This window comes from Cyclopterus lumpus, chromosome 22 (genome assembly GCF_009769545.1).
Source record: "Cyclopterus lumpus isolate fCycLum1 chromosome 22, fCycLum1.pri, whole genome shotgun sequence".
NCBI classification, from domain to species: domain Eukaryota; kingdom Metazoa; phylum Chordata; class Actinopteri; order Perciformes; family Cyclopteridae; genus Cyclopterus; species Cyclopterus lumpus.
Genome location: NC_046987.1, coordinates 4,134,994 through 4,149,013, shown reverse-complemented (window position 1 = coordinate 4,149,013; position 14,020 = coordinate 4,134,994). Strand labels below are relative to the sequence as shown.

General features: G+C 41.6%; 2 protein-coding genes across 6 annotated transcripts in view; one reads left to right on the top strand and one right to left on the bottom strand.

Annotated features, from left to right (window-relative positions):
* Window positions 1-12,129, bottom strand: part of rbks (ribokinase) — a 30,373-nt gene extending 18,244 nt beyond the window's left edge. Inside the window, exons 1-6 of one of the 4 annotated variants that reach the window (XM_034525663.1) lie at window positions 12,017-12,129; window positions 9,189-9,250; window positions 2,322-2,454; window positions 1,235-1,298; window positions 795-857; window positions 1-39 (exon numbers count right to left, since the gene is read on the bottom strand). The exon at window positions 1-39 is cut by the window's left edge and continues 126 nt beyond it. In XM_034525663.1, coding sequence (XP_034381554.1) covers window positions 1-39; window positions 795-857; window positions 1,235-1,298; window positions 2,322-2,454; window positions 9,189-9,247 — 358 coding nt within the window. In that variant the 5' untranslated portion in view covers window positions 9,248-9,250; window positions 12,017-12,129. Of the gene's footprint in view, window positions 40-794; window positions 858-1,234; window positions 1,299-2,321; window positions 2,455-9,188; window positions 9,251-11,263; window positions 11,496-12,016 lie in introns of those variants that run through there. The other 3 variants (XM_034525662.1, XM_034525665.1, XM_034525664.1) reach the window with 3 other exon arrangements.
* babam2 (BRISC and BRCA1 A complex member 2) overlaps window positions 11,524-14,020 on the top strand; it is a 77,206-nt gene continuing 74,709 nt past the window's right edge. The window contains exons 1-2 of one of the 2 annotated variants that reach the window (XM_034525659.1): window positions 11,524-11,651; window positions 11,954-12,110. In XM_034525659.1, the coding sequence (XP_034381550.1) occupies window positions 11,974-12,110 (137 nt within the window). In that variant the 5' untranslated portion in view covers window positions 11,524-11,651; window positions 11,954-11,973. Of the gene's footprint in view, window positions 11,761-11,953; window positions 12,111-14,020 lie in introns of both variants that reach the window. The other variant, XM_034525660.1, reaches the window with a different exon arrangement.

The following is a 14,020-nucleotide window of genomic DNA, read 5'->3' as shown; positions in this document are numbered from 1 at the left end:
GCATGTTGGCGCCGGCCACGATCACGATGGCGTTTTCGCCTGCCCACCGTGTCAAACAGGAAGTCAAAAGTCAAGCTTCCATCGAAGCTGTAATGCCAAACTAAGCATATACTCAATATGTAGAAAATCAAATAAACCCCCTTGTATACACATGAAGCTGAATGTTTTCATATCCATTGGTTTGGTTTTCTTCTTGGGCTTTTCTTTGGTCACCTCAGGAAATAGCTTAACACGTTTTAATTAACTGACCTTTTCACACTAATCCAAAATGGCATGTGCACGTTCTTTTATGGCTGATTATTTCCTAATTGTAATCTCTCAATTAAGCACTTCCAGTTAGACCTCTGTCCTCTTTCAAAACACTGAATTAAAACACGTAGCTGCTTAATGACGTGTGAGGATGTTAAATGGTAGAAAACGGGATCCAGATGCAAAAGTGGGTCCACACGTTGTGGAAGTTTTACTTCACCTGACAGCTACATGACAGAAATTGCTCTCCAACGTGAAAAGCCTTGGATTGTTGCACATTGGAACCTGTGGATACTCAGTGTGGTTTGGTACACTTAAGTATTTGTGTGTGTGTGTGTGTGTATGTGTGTGTGTATCCGGTGATTATAGTCACTTGAACAGCGGTGAGTCAACGCATGGGCGTACATGTGTATGTGTGTGTGTGTGTGTGCAGTAGTGAGAAAGAGTGCGCCACTAGCACACATGCACCCTTGGTTGTGCTGCCCATTTCTACAACACAGAAGAGCTTTCAGGATCTGACGGAGCCTTGCGGCAAAAGCATTTACCTGCATCGTTGACAACGATGGAGGCAGCTCCTGTGGCTGCGTCAGAGGTCCGGCCTACAAAGTCTGAGACGGGGAGAGAAGACGAAAAGCACCTGTTACTTGTCTTTCATTGAACACACCTCTGAAGAACAAAATGTCACTATTGTAACTACCCGCTACTAATTGCTTGGTGTGCATTTGGCTCATGTCATGGTTTCTTGGCTATGAAGGGACAGGCCGCAGACGTTTGGAGTCCGAATTGTGCACAATAAAATTGTAACATTGAAACATTTTTTAACAAATCCATGTTTTGCCATTGGCCATAACAATAGAGAAACTTTCCAGCCTTGAGTAACTAAAAGAAATGACAAAATATAGACGAAAAAAATAAAATCATTGCTCTGTATGTGAACTTTTTGCCATTCAGCATGGAAATGGCAACCAAAAAACAACAACTGTACCTGTGTGTACGCCATTGTCTTTGAAATTCTGAATGTAATTGTCTCCAAAGAAGTCTTTACCAACCTAGGAAAGATTGAAGGCAAAACGATTACTCCAAAGAGAGTGTCAAGCGGGGTCAGACTTGGTTAGCGGCAACTTTTTGAAAAGTGGTATAGTCAAACCTCAGTTGGGTTGGATGTTCGTGCACCCTGCCAGCATACTGGCATGGTGCCGCCGCCGAAAATGTGCAAACACCAACACACAAAGTCAACAAACGCACACACGCGCAAACACACACGACCAGCTGCGCCAAGCCTTGAAGACACGATAACCCCGCCTTCACGCCTCTTCAAGCCCACCTCGCTTTCGTTTCCTTTCCCTCCTTCCCCTCTTCCCCTGATCCGCATAGGGATGTCCACATCTGTAGCTACTTTGGGTTGCGGAAGGGGTCCCCACCTTGCCCCGAGGCGTCTACTTCGAACCCACGCTCTCCAAAAAACGTGCCAAAACACGGGCACTTCTAGCTGCCTGCGATAATGGGTTGGGCTAGTATTGGCTGCTTGGCCCCATTCTCTTTGAAGAGTGGCCCTCCGTCTTGGATGTTTTTTGACAAGCCCGGGTGTCTATTTTTGGGTTCTCCCCATGCCCGGAGAGCTCCTCCCGCACTGGGTTGTTATCGATCGGGCCTCTTTGTTCTGACAGAGGTGGGGCTTCGGTGCTTTAGTGCTCAGGTTGAAAGGCCACGCTGAGCCTACTGATTGGAGACTCGGGGTTGTATGGTATGGGAATAGGCCTGTTTGAAGGCGTGCAAGCGTGGGTGGGCGTATGCATGCGGTATAGTATTGATCAAGAGAAAATGAGGCATGGAGAGTTGATGTGGTGAAATGACTGAAGTGTTTTTGGGAGTTGTTAACTAGGTGGTTGACTGTGGTAGCTGATGGCTGATTATTTGTACTGAGTAAGGCGTAGGTGTGCCAAAGGTTGGGCCAACAAAAGAGCTCCTTTTTTTAACTGAAATGCACACATTCATGCTCGGATCCGATCCAAGGTGCACTGTAACAATGACTCTACGGCACGCCAGCTTCCAACTTGGATCCAGTGTCCTACCTTGCAGACCATGGCGGTTTTGGCCCCCAGTCTTGCCGCCTGAATGCACTGGTTGGCCCCTTTGCCTCCGAAGCCAATGAAGAACTTGTGACCATGGATGGTTTCTCCAGCTTTGGGTAGCCTTGGTGCCTGGCTGAGGGGTGAAATTAAACAGGCACAAGTACACGTTCACATTCAAGAGAACTTTGGATGCCTCTCCAAAGAAATGCCACGCTTGGAATTTTTATTTAATTTCACTTTTCATCCCCAGTCTCTTCACTCTGCAGATAAAAGTTTTGAAAATACATCCGTCAAACTTTATTCACCAGGCTGAGGAAACAAGGAGTAAAGGGAGGTGCCAAGATGTGAAGATAACCCTTCAGGCCCAAACCCCTTCCTGGTTATGCTTATGTTTCATTGGTGTCTGCTGAGGATTATATCTTTTGCTCTTGTGAAGGTCAACCAAATGCAATCATTGCTGAAATGAATGGAGCACAGGACCTCCCTCCCAGACTGAACGTTTGCAATTGCCTCATCATCGAGAGTGCATCAAAAAGCACTCTCGATATTCTACCTACAGTAGACATTCAGTCAGATTTGAAGTGTCTCCAAATTTGCAAATGATGCAAGCAGCCAAAACCCATAGATGTCTCAGCTTGACACTGGCCGCACCACTAATGCCTGACTCATCGGGGTTGGGTTAAGGTCCCGCCCCTTCCCCTCGAGGTTGATGCGCCACAGGTGGGTGCCCTGTCCGCCCGATTTCTCCAATCACGGAGCCAGAGTGGGTGGTGAGTAACATGGGTGAGAGACAACAGACGGCTTCATACTGTACGTCAGGATGCTGTGGTCTGGCCCCGGGCCAGCGCTGCAAGGGTTTGCAGATTGCAAAATGTTGTCATAAACTTGTTTTTTTACCCTGTTGTTGCTCTTTTTTTCACTGTGTGTGTCTGTGTGTGTGTGTGTGTGTGTGTGTGTGTGTGTGTTTGTGGCAGGTGTGCTATTACAGTAAACATACTCAATCCCAGATTTCCAGTAACTGAGACGCTGGCGGCAAACACCGGAGGTTGCTATAAATGCTGCTGTTTTTGCACCGGCGTGTGAAAACACTAAAATGCCCAAGGCTACAACAGGATGTGGGGTCAGCGAGACTGAAATGTGGTGAGAAGCAAACGAAACAAAGGTCGGACACATGTAAATACGCACGGGCAGGCACCTCTTCCACACACACACTTTACCAAATCTACTTGAATATGTAGAAGAGGTAGGAACGGCATACTTGTGTTTTCCAATCCGTACATTTGTTTTTAAATGTTAAGAGGCTGTTGGGGGAAAGACTGTTATAATAGTTAGGTCATTGGTAAGAGGTAAACTAAACACGCATCACACAAAACTACAATATGTAATAAGAACCTAAGACAAGACACAAAAAGATAATACAAAATGAATAAATTCTTCATAAAACATCTAAGACGAAAAAAAGCGAGTTTGATACCCATGTTCCATCTTTTTGGTAAATATGGCTGCCGGTCGGTCGCTGGCTAGCTTAGCTTAGCATGAAGATTGGAAAGCAGCTTGCCTGGCTCTGTCCAAAAGTAACAAAATATAACTATCAGCACCTTGAAAGCTCAGATTGTATCTTGTTTGTTTAATCCAAACTCCAGGACGCCTGGACAAGAAATGTCCAATAACCACCTGTAAAACCACAAGATACCATGTTTTGTGAGGTGCTGATGAGCAGATTGTGTTACCTTTGGACGGAGCCTAGCTGGCCGCTTCCCCCCGTGTCAGCCTAGCTTCAGAGGACAATGACAACCATGCATGGTGGAATCTTGTACTCAATCCAGTTTCCAGTTCCTCTGCTTGTCTTTACTTATTTCTTCAGTGGAGTGCATAATGCTGCTAAATTGACAGATAGGATAGAATTGTCATGTAAGAAGCTTTGGTTCGACTTTCTAACTCTTTCTCACTCATAACTTTTAATAATTATTTCAAACAATTAGCAACATAAAGGTATCATAATACTTCTTAACTCACTGACATTTCTTTTAGCAAGCATCATAGTGTCTTGTAATTTCCATAGTTGTAATACATTTTAATAATAATAAAAAATAATGCATTCTTCACTACTATTATGCATTAAAATGTGATTATAAGTTACGCTAAGTGGTCACTGTTTACTTTAAGAAAAGTGAAAAACATATCACAAATCACACAACAACATATGTGTTGCATTTGTAATTTATTTAATGCAAACAATGATCACTTAGAGTAACTTATAATCACCTCATAATGCATTGTAAAAAATATGACGCATTGCAACTATTGGAATTATAATACACTGATCATTGTAGTGATGAGCTATTACATTACATGTCATTTAGCTGACGCTTTTATCCAAAGCGACTTACAATAAGTGCATTAAACCATGAGTCCAAACTCGGAACAACAAGAAAGTACAATTTCTTCAATAAAGTTAAACTACAAAGTGCTATCAGTAAGAGACATTTAAGTGCTACTAAAGTGCTAAACAACAAAGTGCTATCGGTAAGTGACATTTAAGTGATACTAGAGTGCTACTACGGCGCTACCTTCCCTATTCAAGGTATAGTCGAAAAAGATGTGTTTTTAGTTTGCGAAGGAAGATGTAGAGCTATTAGGAAGTATTATGGTATGACATTGTTGACTTTGTAAAATACTTTATAATGTGTTAAGATTATTGTTATGAAGCATTTATTATTATTTAAAGCATCATTTTATATGCATTAGTGCGTATAGTTTAAGCAGATTATAATGCATCATAAGCACGTTTCAATGAGTTATAGACATTGGTGTTTGTCTGTGTCCATCATACAGATGTCACAAATCAGTTTTCTACCCTTTTCTTTTTTTATAAAAGTGCCCAGGAAAATGATTTGCTATTTGTTTATGACTATTATTGAGATATTCCTACAGTTGTGACACAGAAAGAGCACAACCTTTGGAGATCATACAACAAAAAAAAAACACTGTCAACATAACATTTGTCCGAGAGCCACCTAAAGCCGGATAACTGACAGGTAAAATAAACAGATTTCCAAATTCTTAAATAAACCCACCCACGCCTCCTCATGCCCGGAGAGACACTCGGCTATTGTTGTCTGTGGTGAGTGCGCCAAACAAACGGGGCAGCTATGTGCTAAAGTGCAACCTCGGTGCGTTTTCTCCCATGGAACCCAAAAGGCAAGCGAAGCAGGTGTTTCGATGACGTGGAGTGTTTGCTCTGAGGCCGGCTCTCGTTTCCCTCTCCTCCGTCTCTGTTAGAGCCATTCCTCAGCTTTTGGCGAGCAACAGGGAGGCAAGTGGACAAAAAACAAAAGTTTAAATGCTGTTTTCTACTAGAGCTCGTCTTTCCAGTGCCAAACACACAACCTCCGAAGACACAGCGTGAGCTCCAGCTACTTTCACTGAATGATAAGCACGGGTACTAAATGGCCGTTCTAAACACAGAGGCCATTTTAATTCAAGTTGGTAACCTTCAACTCAGATTGTGCCTCAAACGAGAAGCTTTTCAAACCCATATGCATCACTAGTAGTAATTTTCCTTGTGCGTGAAGGTCCCCTCTGGCAGAGGCTCGAGCGAATCAGGACAAGGTAAAAGGGACTTAACAAAGAACAGGTCGAGCAAAGAAAGCATACCTTACATGGTCACGGTGAGACGTTTTTTCTAACAAGAGGCGGCGTGTCGGAAGCACAACGTGGGCGTTTTTTTTTTGTTTTGCGTGGTCCAACCGTTTGTTTGGAGACACGTGCACGTTGCTATTATGCACTCGGCGGTCAGGAACGGCCTATACCCGTGGATATAACAAGCCACTTGTCAACCTGTTTTTGTGTCTGAATTGGTCGGCGCTCGTGGAGACTTTCCCAGCTTACATGAAAAGGTTGGCACACAGATCTCTGACACAGCTTATGGCCTTCAGAAACATTGTCCCATCATGAGTTGAAAATGCCGTGTGAGGGGGGAGAAAAAAAGTCACATTTGAAAAGCTGGAAGCGATCCATTTTCACTTGAAAATCCATTGGTTATCAAAATGGTTGCAGATTAATTTTCTGTCAGTGGACAAATGGATTAATCAACTAGTCGTTAATGACACCACCCACAGTTGGGGCCCACATCTGTGAGTCCGGGCTTGAGATTCAGGTTCACTGCTCTTTACTTTACTTTAAGTGTCTCCACTCAGTGAACTGAGGCAGCAGGGGGCACTGTATGGCTTTGACAATGGGTTAAAAGTCTAAAAGGCTCATGCCACTCCTGCTCTTTGTGCACCACGGACAGTAGGTAGACACAACCGTTTCACTGCAGTAGGTATGCTCTACAGCCTCACTAATACATGTATCTGAGTTACACTTGTGTGTTTGTCACGGAAGCGGAGAGAGAGACGAGAGTGTGAGATGTGTGTTTTTTGTGTTCATGTACATCCGCTGTCTGCCAATCAATTGTGCTGCCGCCCAAACACTGGCTGGACAACTGGATTTCTAACTTCAAAGCCATGCATGTCACTTTGAAGGGCTGCGAAAGTATTGCAACTACCCGCCCCTATCCGCATTCTGACCCCCATCCAAAAAGCCCCATTCCCACACACACACACACACACACATGCAGAACATTTCCCGCTAGCTCATTAGGATCTTAATTGGCAACGCCTGCCCTTCAAAAGCAGAAAGTCACTGGTTGAATTGCTGATGAGCAACAAATCAAATACCCCCACCCACCCACCCCAAAAAACAGTAGGGGAAGGTATATGTTTTTGATAAGTTAAGATGTGACAACTGGAGTTAGAGCGAAGGCACACAAATTGTTTCTCCTGTCGGCACATATTGTGCAGTTGCTCATTCAGATCTCCATTTGCTGGCAGCCGGTTGTCAGTTATATTTTTACAAAAAAAATACATATAATACAAGATGTATGACACAACTGTCGCATAAGCTCAAGCGGCACGCTTCAGGGGCTCTGACAGGAAGAAGTGTCGGTGGAGCGGGGCCCCGCGAAGACATGACATTGCACCGTGTTTTGCTGAGCGCATCCATCGAGATTGTGTCATTCCTCACAAAGTTTATGGTAAATGAGGGTGACAAATTGTTTTTCAACGAACCCATTGTGCTGCAGCTGATGACTAATGATTTGTGGGAATGGATCCTACTTGGCTGGACTAATCTCACCACGTATGAGGGTGATGCAACTCTGACATTTTCGTAAGCAGCAGTTATACCAGATCGTCCGCACAATTTGAGGCTTTTAAAACCGGAGTCAGATTTGCTATGGGATGGTTCACACCTAAGTCATCCATCAATCATTTAAACAATGATTTTAGTATTTAGTGTTGCAACAGTCACGATGACCTGCTGGAACAGTGCATCTATATTCTTCATATTTACACCAGAAGTCTGCTCCCTATTATTGCCTAATGGCCTGAAAGCTGTTGGACCACACACGCTTTTAGACGAGGGATGTTTCCTATAACATTTTGGGCATTTAGGACAAGTTTTGAAAAGGCGGCCAGTGGCATTATCTAAGTTTAGACCACTTCCTCTATTCTATGCAGTCCATTTCAAGCCATAATGGAAAATACCCTAGAGCCCTATTTTCCACAAGCTTTGCATTTTAAAATAAAATACCTGATGGAAAATGGTGGTAAATAATAGTAAAAAAGGGAAACGTGTTTTAAGCAAAAGACAATTGACCGTTCTGTTATGGTTGCTACGCCTGTCGAGTTTAATCTAGACATAAGAGAATGTCGCAGAGATTACTTTTATTTGTAGGCCAACATGGAAGTTAGCATCACACTAGTTCCCCCGACAAAAATATTATTTGATTTTTTCCACTGGATTTTGGATTATTGCAGAAATTAAGCTCTATGTCAAACACAACTTTGTGACTCTTTTACTTATGAAGCCACTTATTTGACAAACAACAATGTTTGCCGTCTGAAATGGCGACTGTCGCTGACAGATTGTTTTTAGCTGTAGCTAGTTAGCGCGTTAAGCTAACATTAGCAACTTTTAATTGTCGCCTGCTGACTCGTGTGAATAAATAAGTATGCGCTTGCATATGTATTGCAGGTCACAGTAGCATGCTAGTTGGCTTGCTAATGATTGTAGCTCACGCTACACTTTCGCTCTTTGGTTTTTGGTTTTAAACAAATAAAATGATTTCCAGAGTATCACTCTCACTACAGCGACATGCGCTCCGCTTCGCCAAATGTGCTTACTTGTGTGACATCTCATCACATATTATGCTCTTTGTGTGGACATGATTAGTGATTTAGTCTCACTAAAGAGACATGTGTTGGATTTTTAGTGGCTCAGAGACGTGAACGTGTCCAGTATTTCACAAGAAAAACATCAATTGGAGTCAGACAGTCAGAAGAAGTAAATACAAGTGTGTGAAACAAACATCTTGTGGCTCTTCATATTTATCTTGGGACGTGTTGGGGGGTCCTAAACCCCAGGGTGGGAACCACTGAGTTCAAATGCAGATAGAAAGCCCACTAGCTGTTTTTTTAAATACTAGTGCCAATGCTAAAAAAAAGTGTTTTCACATGTATAAGCAGGTGATTAGGCATGTAATGAATTTGTTTCAATATTTCATGCAAATTAATGTTGTAAACCTTATCTATATATGAAGCAAAGCCACCTGGGTCCTGATCCAAAGACATTTCTTTTTAAATCCATGTCCTCATATGATTATGAACATTTGCCCAATGTCCTGTTTCCTGTTGGGCCCACCTGAGGAAGCAGAGGAGTTTCCTGAACCCGGATTTAGCTGGCGATTCTGTGCTCGGCCTTCTCCTGAAACATTGGGCTGATTTACAGTCACTACTCGTGTGTTAGAGGACAGAAGTCACTCACCTCACCAAGTCAGTCATACAGGAGCCAACCACCATCACATCAAGAGCCTCTTCCGTCATGATCTGATTGAGACAAATCTGTGTTATTTCTGCGGCAACAACACTCATTCCTTGACACATTCCTAGAACATTATTCTTGCAAATTACGCTCTGACGATTTGGGAGATTCTTGAATTTCTCAACCTCCGTCCAGTTTTTTTCTTTTTTTTTTTACAGTAAAACCTAAAGCATAGCGGCCTCCTCGGGGCATATCAGGCAATATATATATATATATATATATATATATATATATATATAACAGCCTTCAAACTAAAAATCGCTTGATATAATTTATCTCCCACATTAGCATGAGCTTGACTGAAACAAGGAAGAAGGTATAAATAGAGCATTCATCGCTGGCTTAGTTGGACGGGTTCCAATCTTATTGGGGGGTGGGGGGGTGGGGGGGGAGCATTTCAATGTTACACCACGCGAATGCACCGCGGTCCAGCAAAAGTCTATAATTAATTCAATCCTCGGCTTGTATCGCAGCTAATGCTAGCGTGTTAATCTCCTCAAATCTCTGCCGATGCAGTGGAGGACTTGGAAAGCCTGGCCGCTGGCTGCAGGATGGCTCAATTCTCTCTTCCCACATATTGTCTTCCCCTCCATATGCATGAAAAGCTCGCCCAGAAAACCCTCGGCGTCTCCACTGCAGGAGAATATTATGGGATCTGCATTGTCCAACCTAAATTCTCCCTGTCTTGTTGAATTTGAGGGTGGATTCACGATGAAGACCAACCTGAATACTTGTTTGTAGAAAACAGATCTTAATGATGACGAATGCACGAATTAGGAGATGATTAAAGAGTTGACGCACACATTTAAACGATTATGTCTGACTGCAGAATTGAACACTGAACACAGTGGATTAAAATAATTTAGAGTTTAGAGTCATTCATGAGAGAAATCCACAAGAAAAATGTTGTGGGACCCATTTCTTTTTTTTTGAAAGAACACGTAAGATTACATATTTTGCCTATGTCTGGTAGGGCTAGATAATGATTGTTATTACAATTATATGGTTTAAAAAAAAAAAAAGAAGTAGATGGAGTTTAGATAATGGCTATAATCACAGAAATACTCATTTTACACTCAGTCCACCCAAACACACACACACTTAGTTTCTAAAAGGATCTTTTATTGACATTGTCTTATTCTCCTTACCATTTCAGAATACTCAAAAGACAACTGTATATTACTGTATACCGGTAATGGTTGGATAACAACCAGCTTTACATAGTTTAAGGCTGCTGTTTCCAATGGATACTTAATCATCCGGGGGTATTCTTACTTATTCTGAATCACCCCCATGACGGTGGAATTTCCCAGTTGTGAATCAGCCCCATTGTTCTCCTGTGGAAACACCACTGGTCTTGCTGCACGTATTGATACAACATTGATATAATTCCATGACTTTGTACTCATCTCGCATTTCGGGGGGGGGGGGGGGGGGGGGGGGGGTTGATAGGCTAATGACACATACAAGAACATAAATACCAAACAGACACCGACTCCGCATGTCTGTAATATAGTTGGGCATTTGGAAGGATTTTGGTAGTCTTACACATACAATTCTAAGTGGTTTACTTTTGGTTTAATCAATTTACCTTTCTGTATAAGTACAAGTGAGGGGAATATAAAAATAGAAACACAGGATTTATGGAAAAGGTAATGCATTAAAAGGTAACGTTTACCTATTTATGAGTCAATATTTGTAAATATGTATAAAAGCATACACGTACAGAATTACTACAGGTAAAGCCGAGATCAAATTTGTAGTATTATTATTGGCAACAAATCCTTATTTCGCCAGAATCTAAGTATAGCTGTCAGATAAACTTCACAATACAAATCAAGTATATAAGATAACTTGAAGCAACTAATTTAGTTAACGTTACGTGTGAAACATTATTTCCAACTGTGGAGATGAAGGAACTCTGTGGAATAGATCGCCAGAAAAAAAAGTATAACACCCGCCTAGGACGAACGAAAAGTAAAACGCTAAAGTGTTGAGAAATGCGACACAATAATTACCTTGCATTCACATGTGTTCTTGCAGAGTTATAACCAGTTAAAACTCAACACCCAGCAGACAAGTGGCGGTCAAAGTGCAATATGACAGCTGCCTAAATCTACAGCTGTTGCCAGATCCATTGTTGTCACTAAATCAATACAATGCGTATTTATTGTTGCTTATCATTGTTTATGTTTAATGATGTAACAAAAAACATGATTTATGAGTTCTATATAACGGGAAAATGAGTGAAGAGAGAGAAAACCCTCGCCGTGTCAACAGGCATTATTGAAGACGGCTAAGTGCGGGGCTATCAAAAGGACCCAAACAACATGTAGCGGAAATTCTGAGAGCATGAAGTAAACATTGGAGTTAATGCGTAAATTGTGTGATTTCCAACTCTTTCAGGTACTCTAACTCACACCGCATGTTGTATCTAAATGGACAATAACGAATAGATTCATTTACGGACGAAGCTACGTCTTCAAAGTGTGTCATTTGAACGCTCTGTCCCGCGGTAAGCTAACAGCGGCTAACGATACCGAGCTCGCGAGCATTTACAGTAACGTTTAAACTTCTGACATGACAGCTTAAAACGACCGCGCGTCACCTAACGTTAACGTTACATGACATGTGAGCGCGTGTCCTTTGAACCATCAGTACAAATACTCCGTAAAGCATTTCCTTGAACGGTTGCTGTGTCTCCACAGACTCACCACCAGTGGATAACATGAACAACATGTCCCCCGAGGTGACACTGCACCGGATCTCACCCGAGTTGCGGCCCTTGCTGTCCAGCGTCGTGCGGAATGGCCGCGTGGGACTCGACTCGACAAACTGTCTCCGTGTCACAGACCTCAAAACTGGGTGAGGAGCAGTTTTGGACCACGAGTGACAACATGTGAAACAAACACAGCGGCGTCCATTCAGTGTCCCTAACTGTTGCGGTGCAGCGATGCTGCATTCAAATGATATTGGGTTAATATAATGGCTATTGGTTAGAGATCTTTAGCTTTTGGGGTTCAGTATGGTTGTAGCAAACTCGAGATGATACATTGTTGCAAACACAAGATTCATTGCTGGATTCATGTCAGTTTTGCCCAATATCCCAAAGTGACATATTTAAACTTTATTAATAGGGTTGTACAGTTGAAAGTGTAATTGTTGGCTTGCCAGTAGTTGTGAAGGCAACATCATGTTCAGCCCTGGAATTGGATTTATTTATTTTACCATAAGGCAAGGCAAGTTTATTTATATGTTACATTTCAGGACATTCAAAGCGTTTTACATTAAACGTACAAATGAACCACATTATGAAAAGACAACACAATGAAAGACAGTCATTTTCTAGAGAATATAAAAGAGCTCAAATAGAATAAGTCGGGGATGAAATGCGCAAATAAAAGTTACAGAAAGGATTTCATAAAAGGCAGCGGCAAACAGAAACGTGAGCGTTGCAGTGGACCGGCCACTTCTGGAAGTTTGTTCCATAAGTCTGTGTTTAAAAACTGAACGCTGCTTCTGCATGTCAAGTTTTGACTCTGGGGACGGCAGAAAGCAGAACTTTTTTTTTCCAAACAACCTGAGAGGTTTGTCACAGAAGATCACACATGTATTTTGCCTCTAAACCATTCAGTGCTTGAAAACCAATAGTAGTATTTTGAAATCAACTCTTTGAAGACGTCAGAACTGGACTGATGTAATCCACTTCCTTGGTCTTAGTGGTGACTCGAGCAGCAGCGAATTAACTGCAGCTGTCTCATTGATTTCTTTAGGGGAAGGAAAGTCAAGTTTTGAATCCTTGATTTTTAAGGTGATACTAGGTTGACATTGTAATTGTCTTAATGTGGCTGTTAAAACGCAGGTCTGATTCTGGGACTACACCCAGATCTCCAGCTTGGTTTGTGATTTTAAACATTGTAGATTGAAGCTGAGCACTGACTTTTCATCGTTCCTCCTTTGCTCCAAAAGCGTCCTCAGTTTAATCATCGCACCAGAATGCTCCGTGAGTGTTCATGTTTGTGTCTACTCAGCCTTGTACCTTTCCCTTTTTTAAAATGAAATAACTAGATATTTACTTCTACATATTTTCTACAACAACATCACAAATCTATTTTGTTATTTGACCCATCACACTTCCAGGGATGGTGGTTGAAGATGTACAGAAACTCTGCTACAGTCTGTTACCACTGTTGTGGCTGTGGCCCTCATCATTCAGTGGAATTTGGTATTTGTAGTTAGATATATATATATATATATATATATATATATATATATATATATATATATATATATATATATATGAATGATTTGCCTTTCAAAACTACAGGTGATCAAGTTTGGTTTTAACATTGGCGGTTGCTATTGATGACAAACTAGTAGGAGCATTCTGACAAGTGAAATAAAATAAAATAAAAAATATACCCACATGGTTGTCTATTCATATATTTTTGTCCAGAATCGGATTCCTCAGATTTGACGAGTGGTTGTTATTGTTGGCTTTTATTTTTACAATAACATTTTACCAGAAGGAACATTCAAACATACAAATATAACCCAATGATTGACCGTATTTTGGTATTTTTTTCCCTCTGCCTCCTCCCACCTAACCCTCAGGTTAAAAGAAAAAAGAAATGAATAAAATAAACATTGACATAAATACAAATGATAAGATACAAAATATATATTTCTTTCTGCAGAGGTGGATTCCTCAGATTTCCTAAATTCACATGCATAAAAAAATGAAAAGAAGAATGTTCTCTATACATCTTACTGTT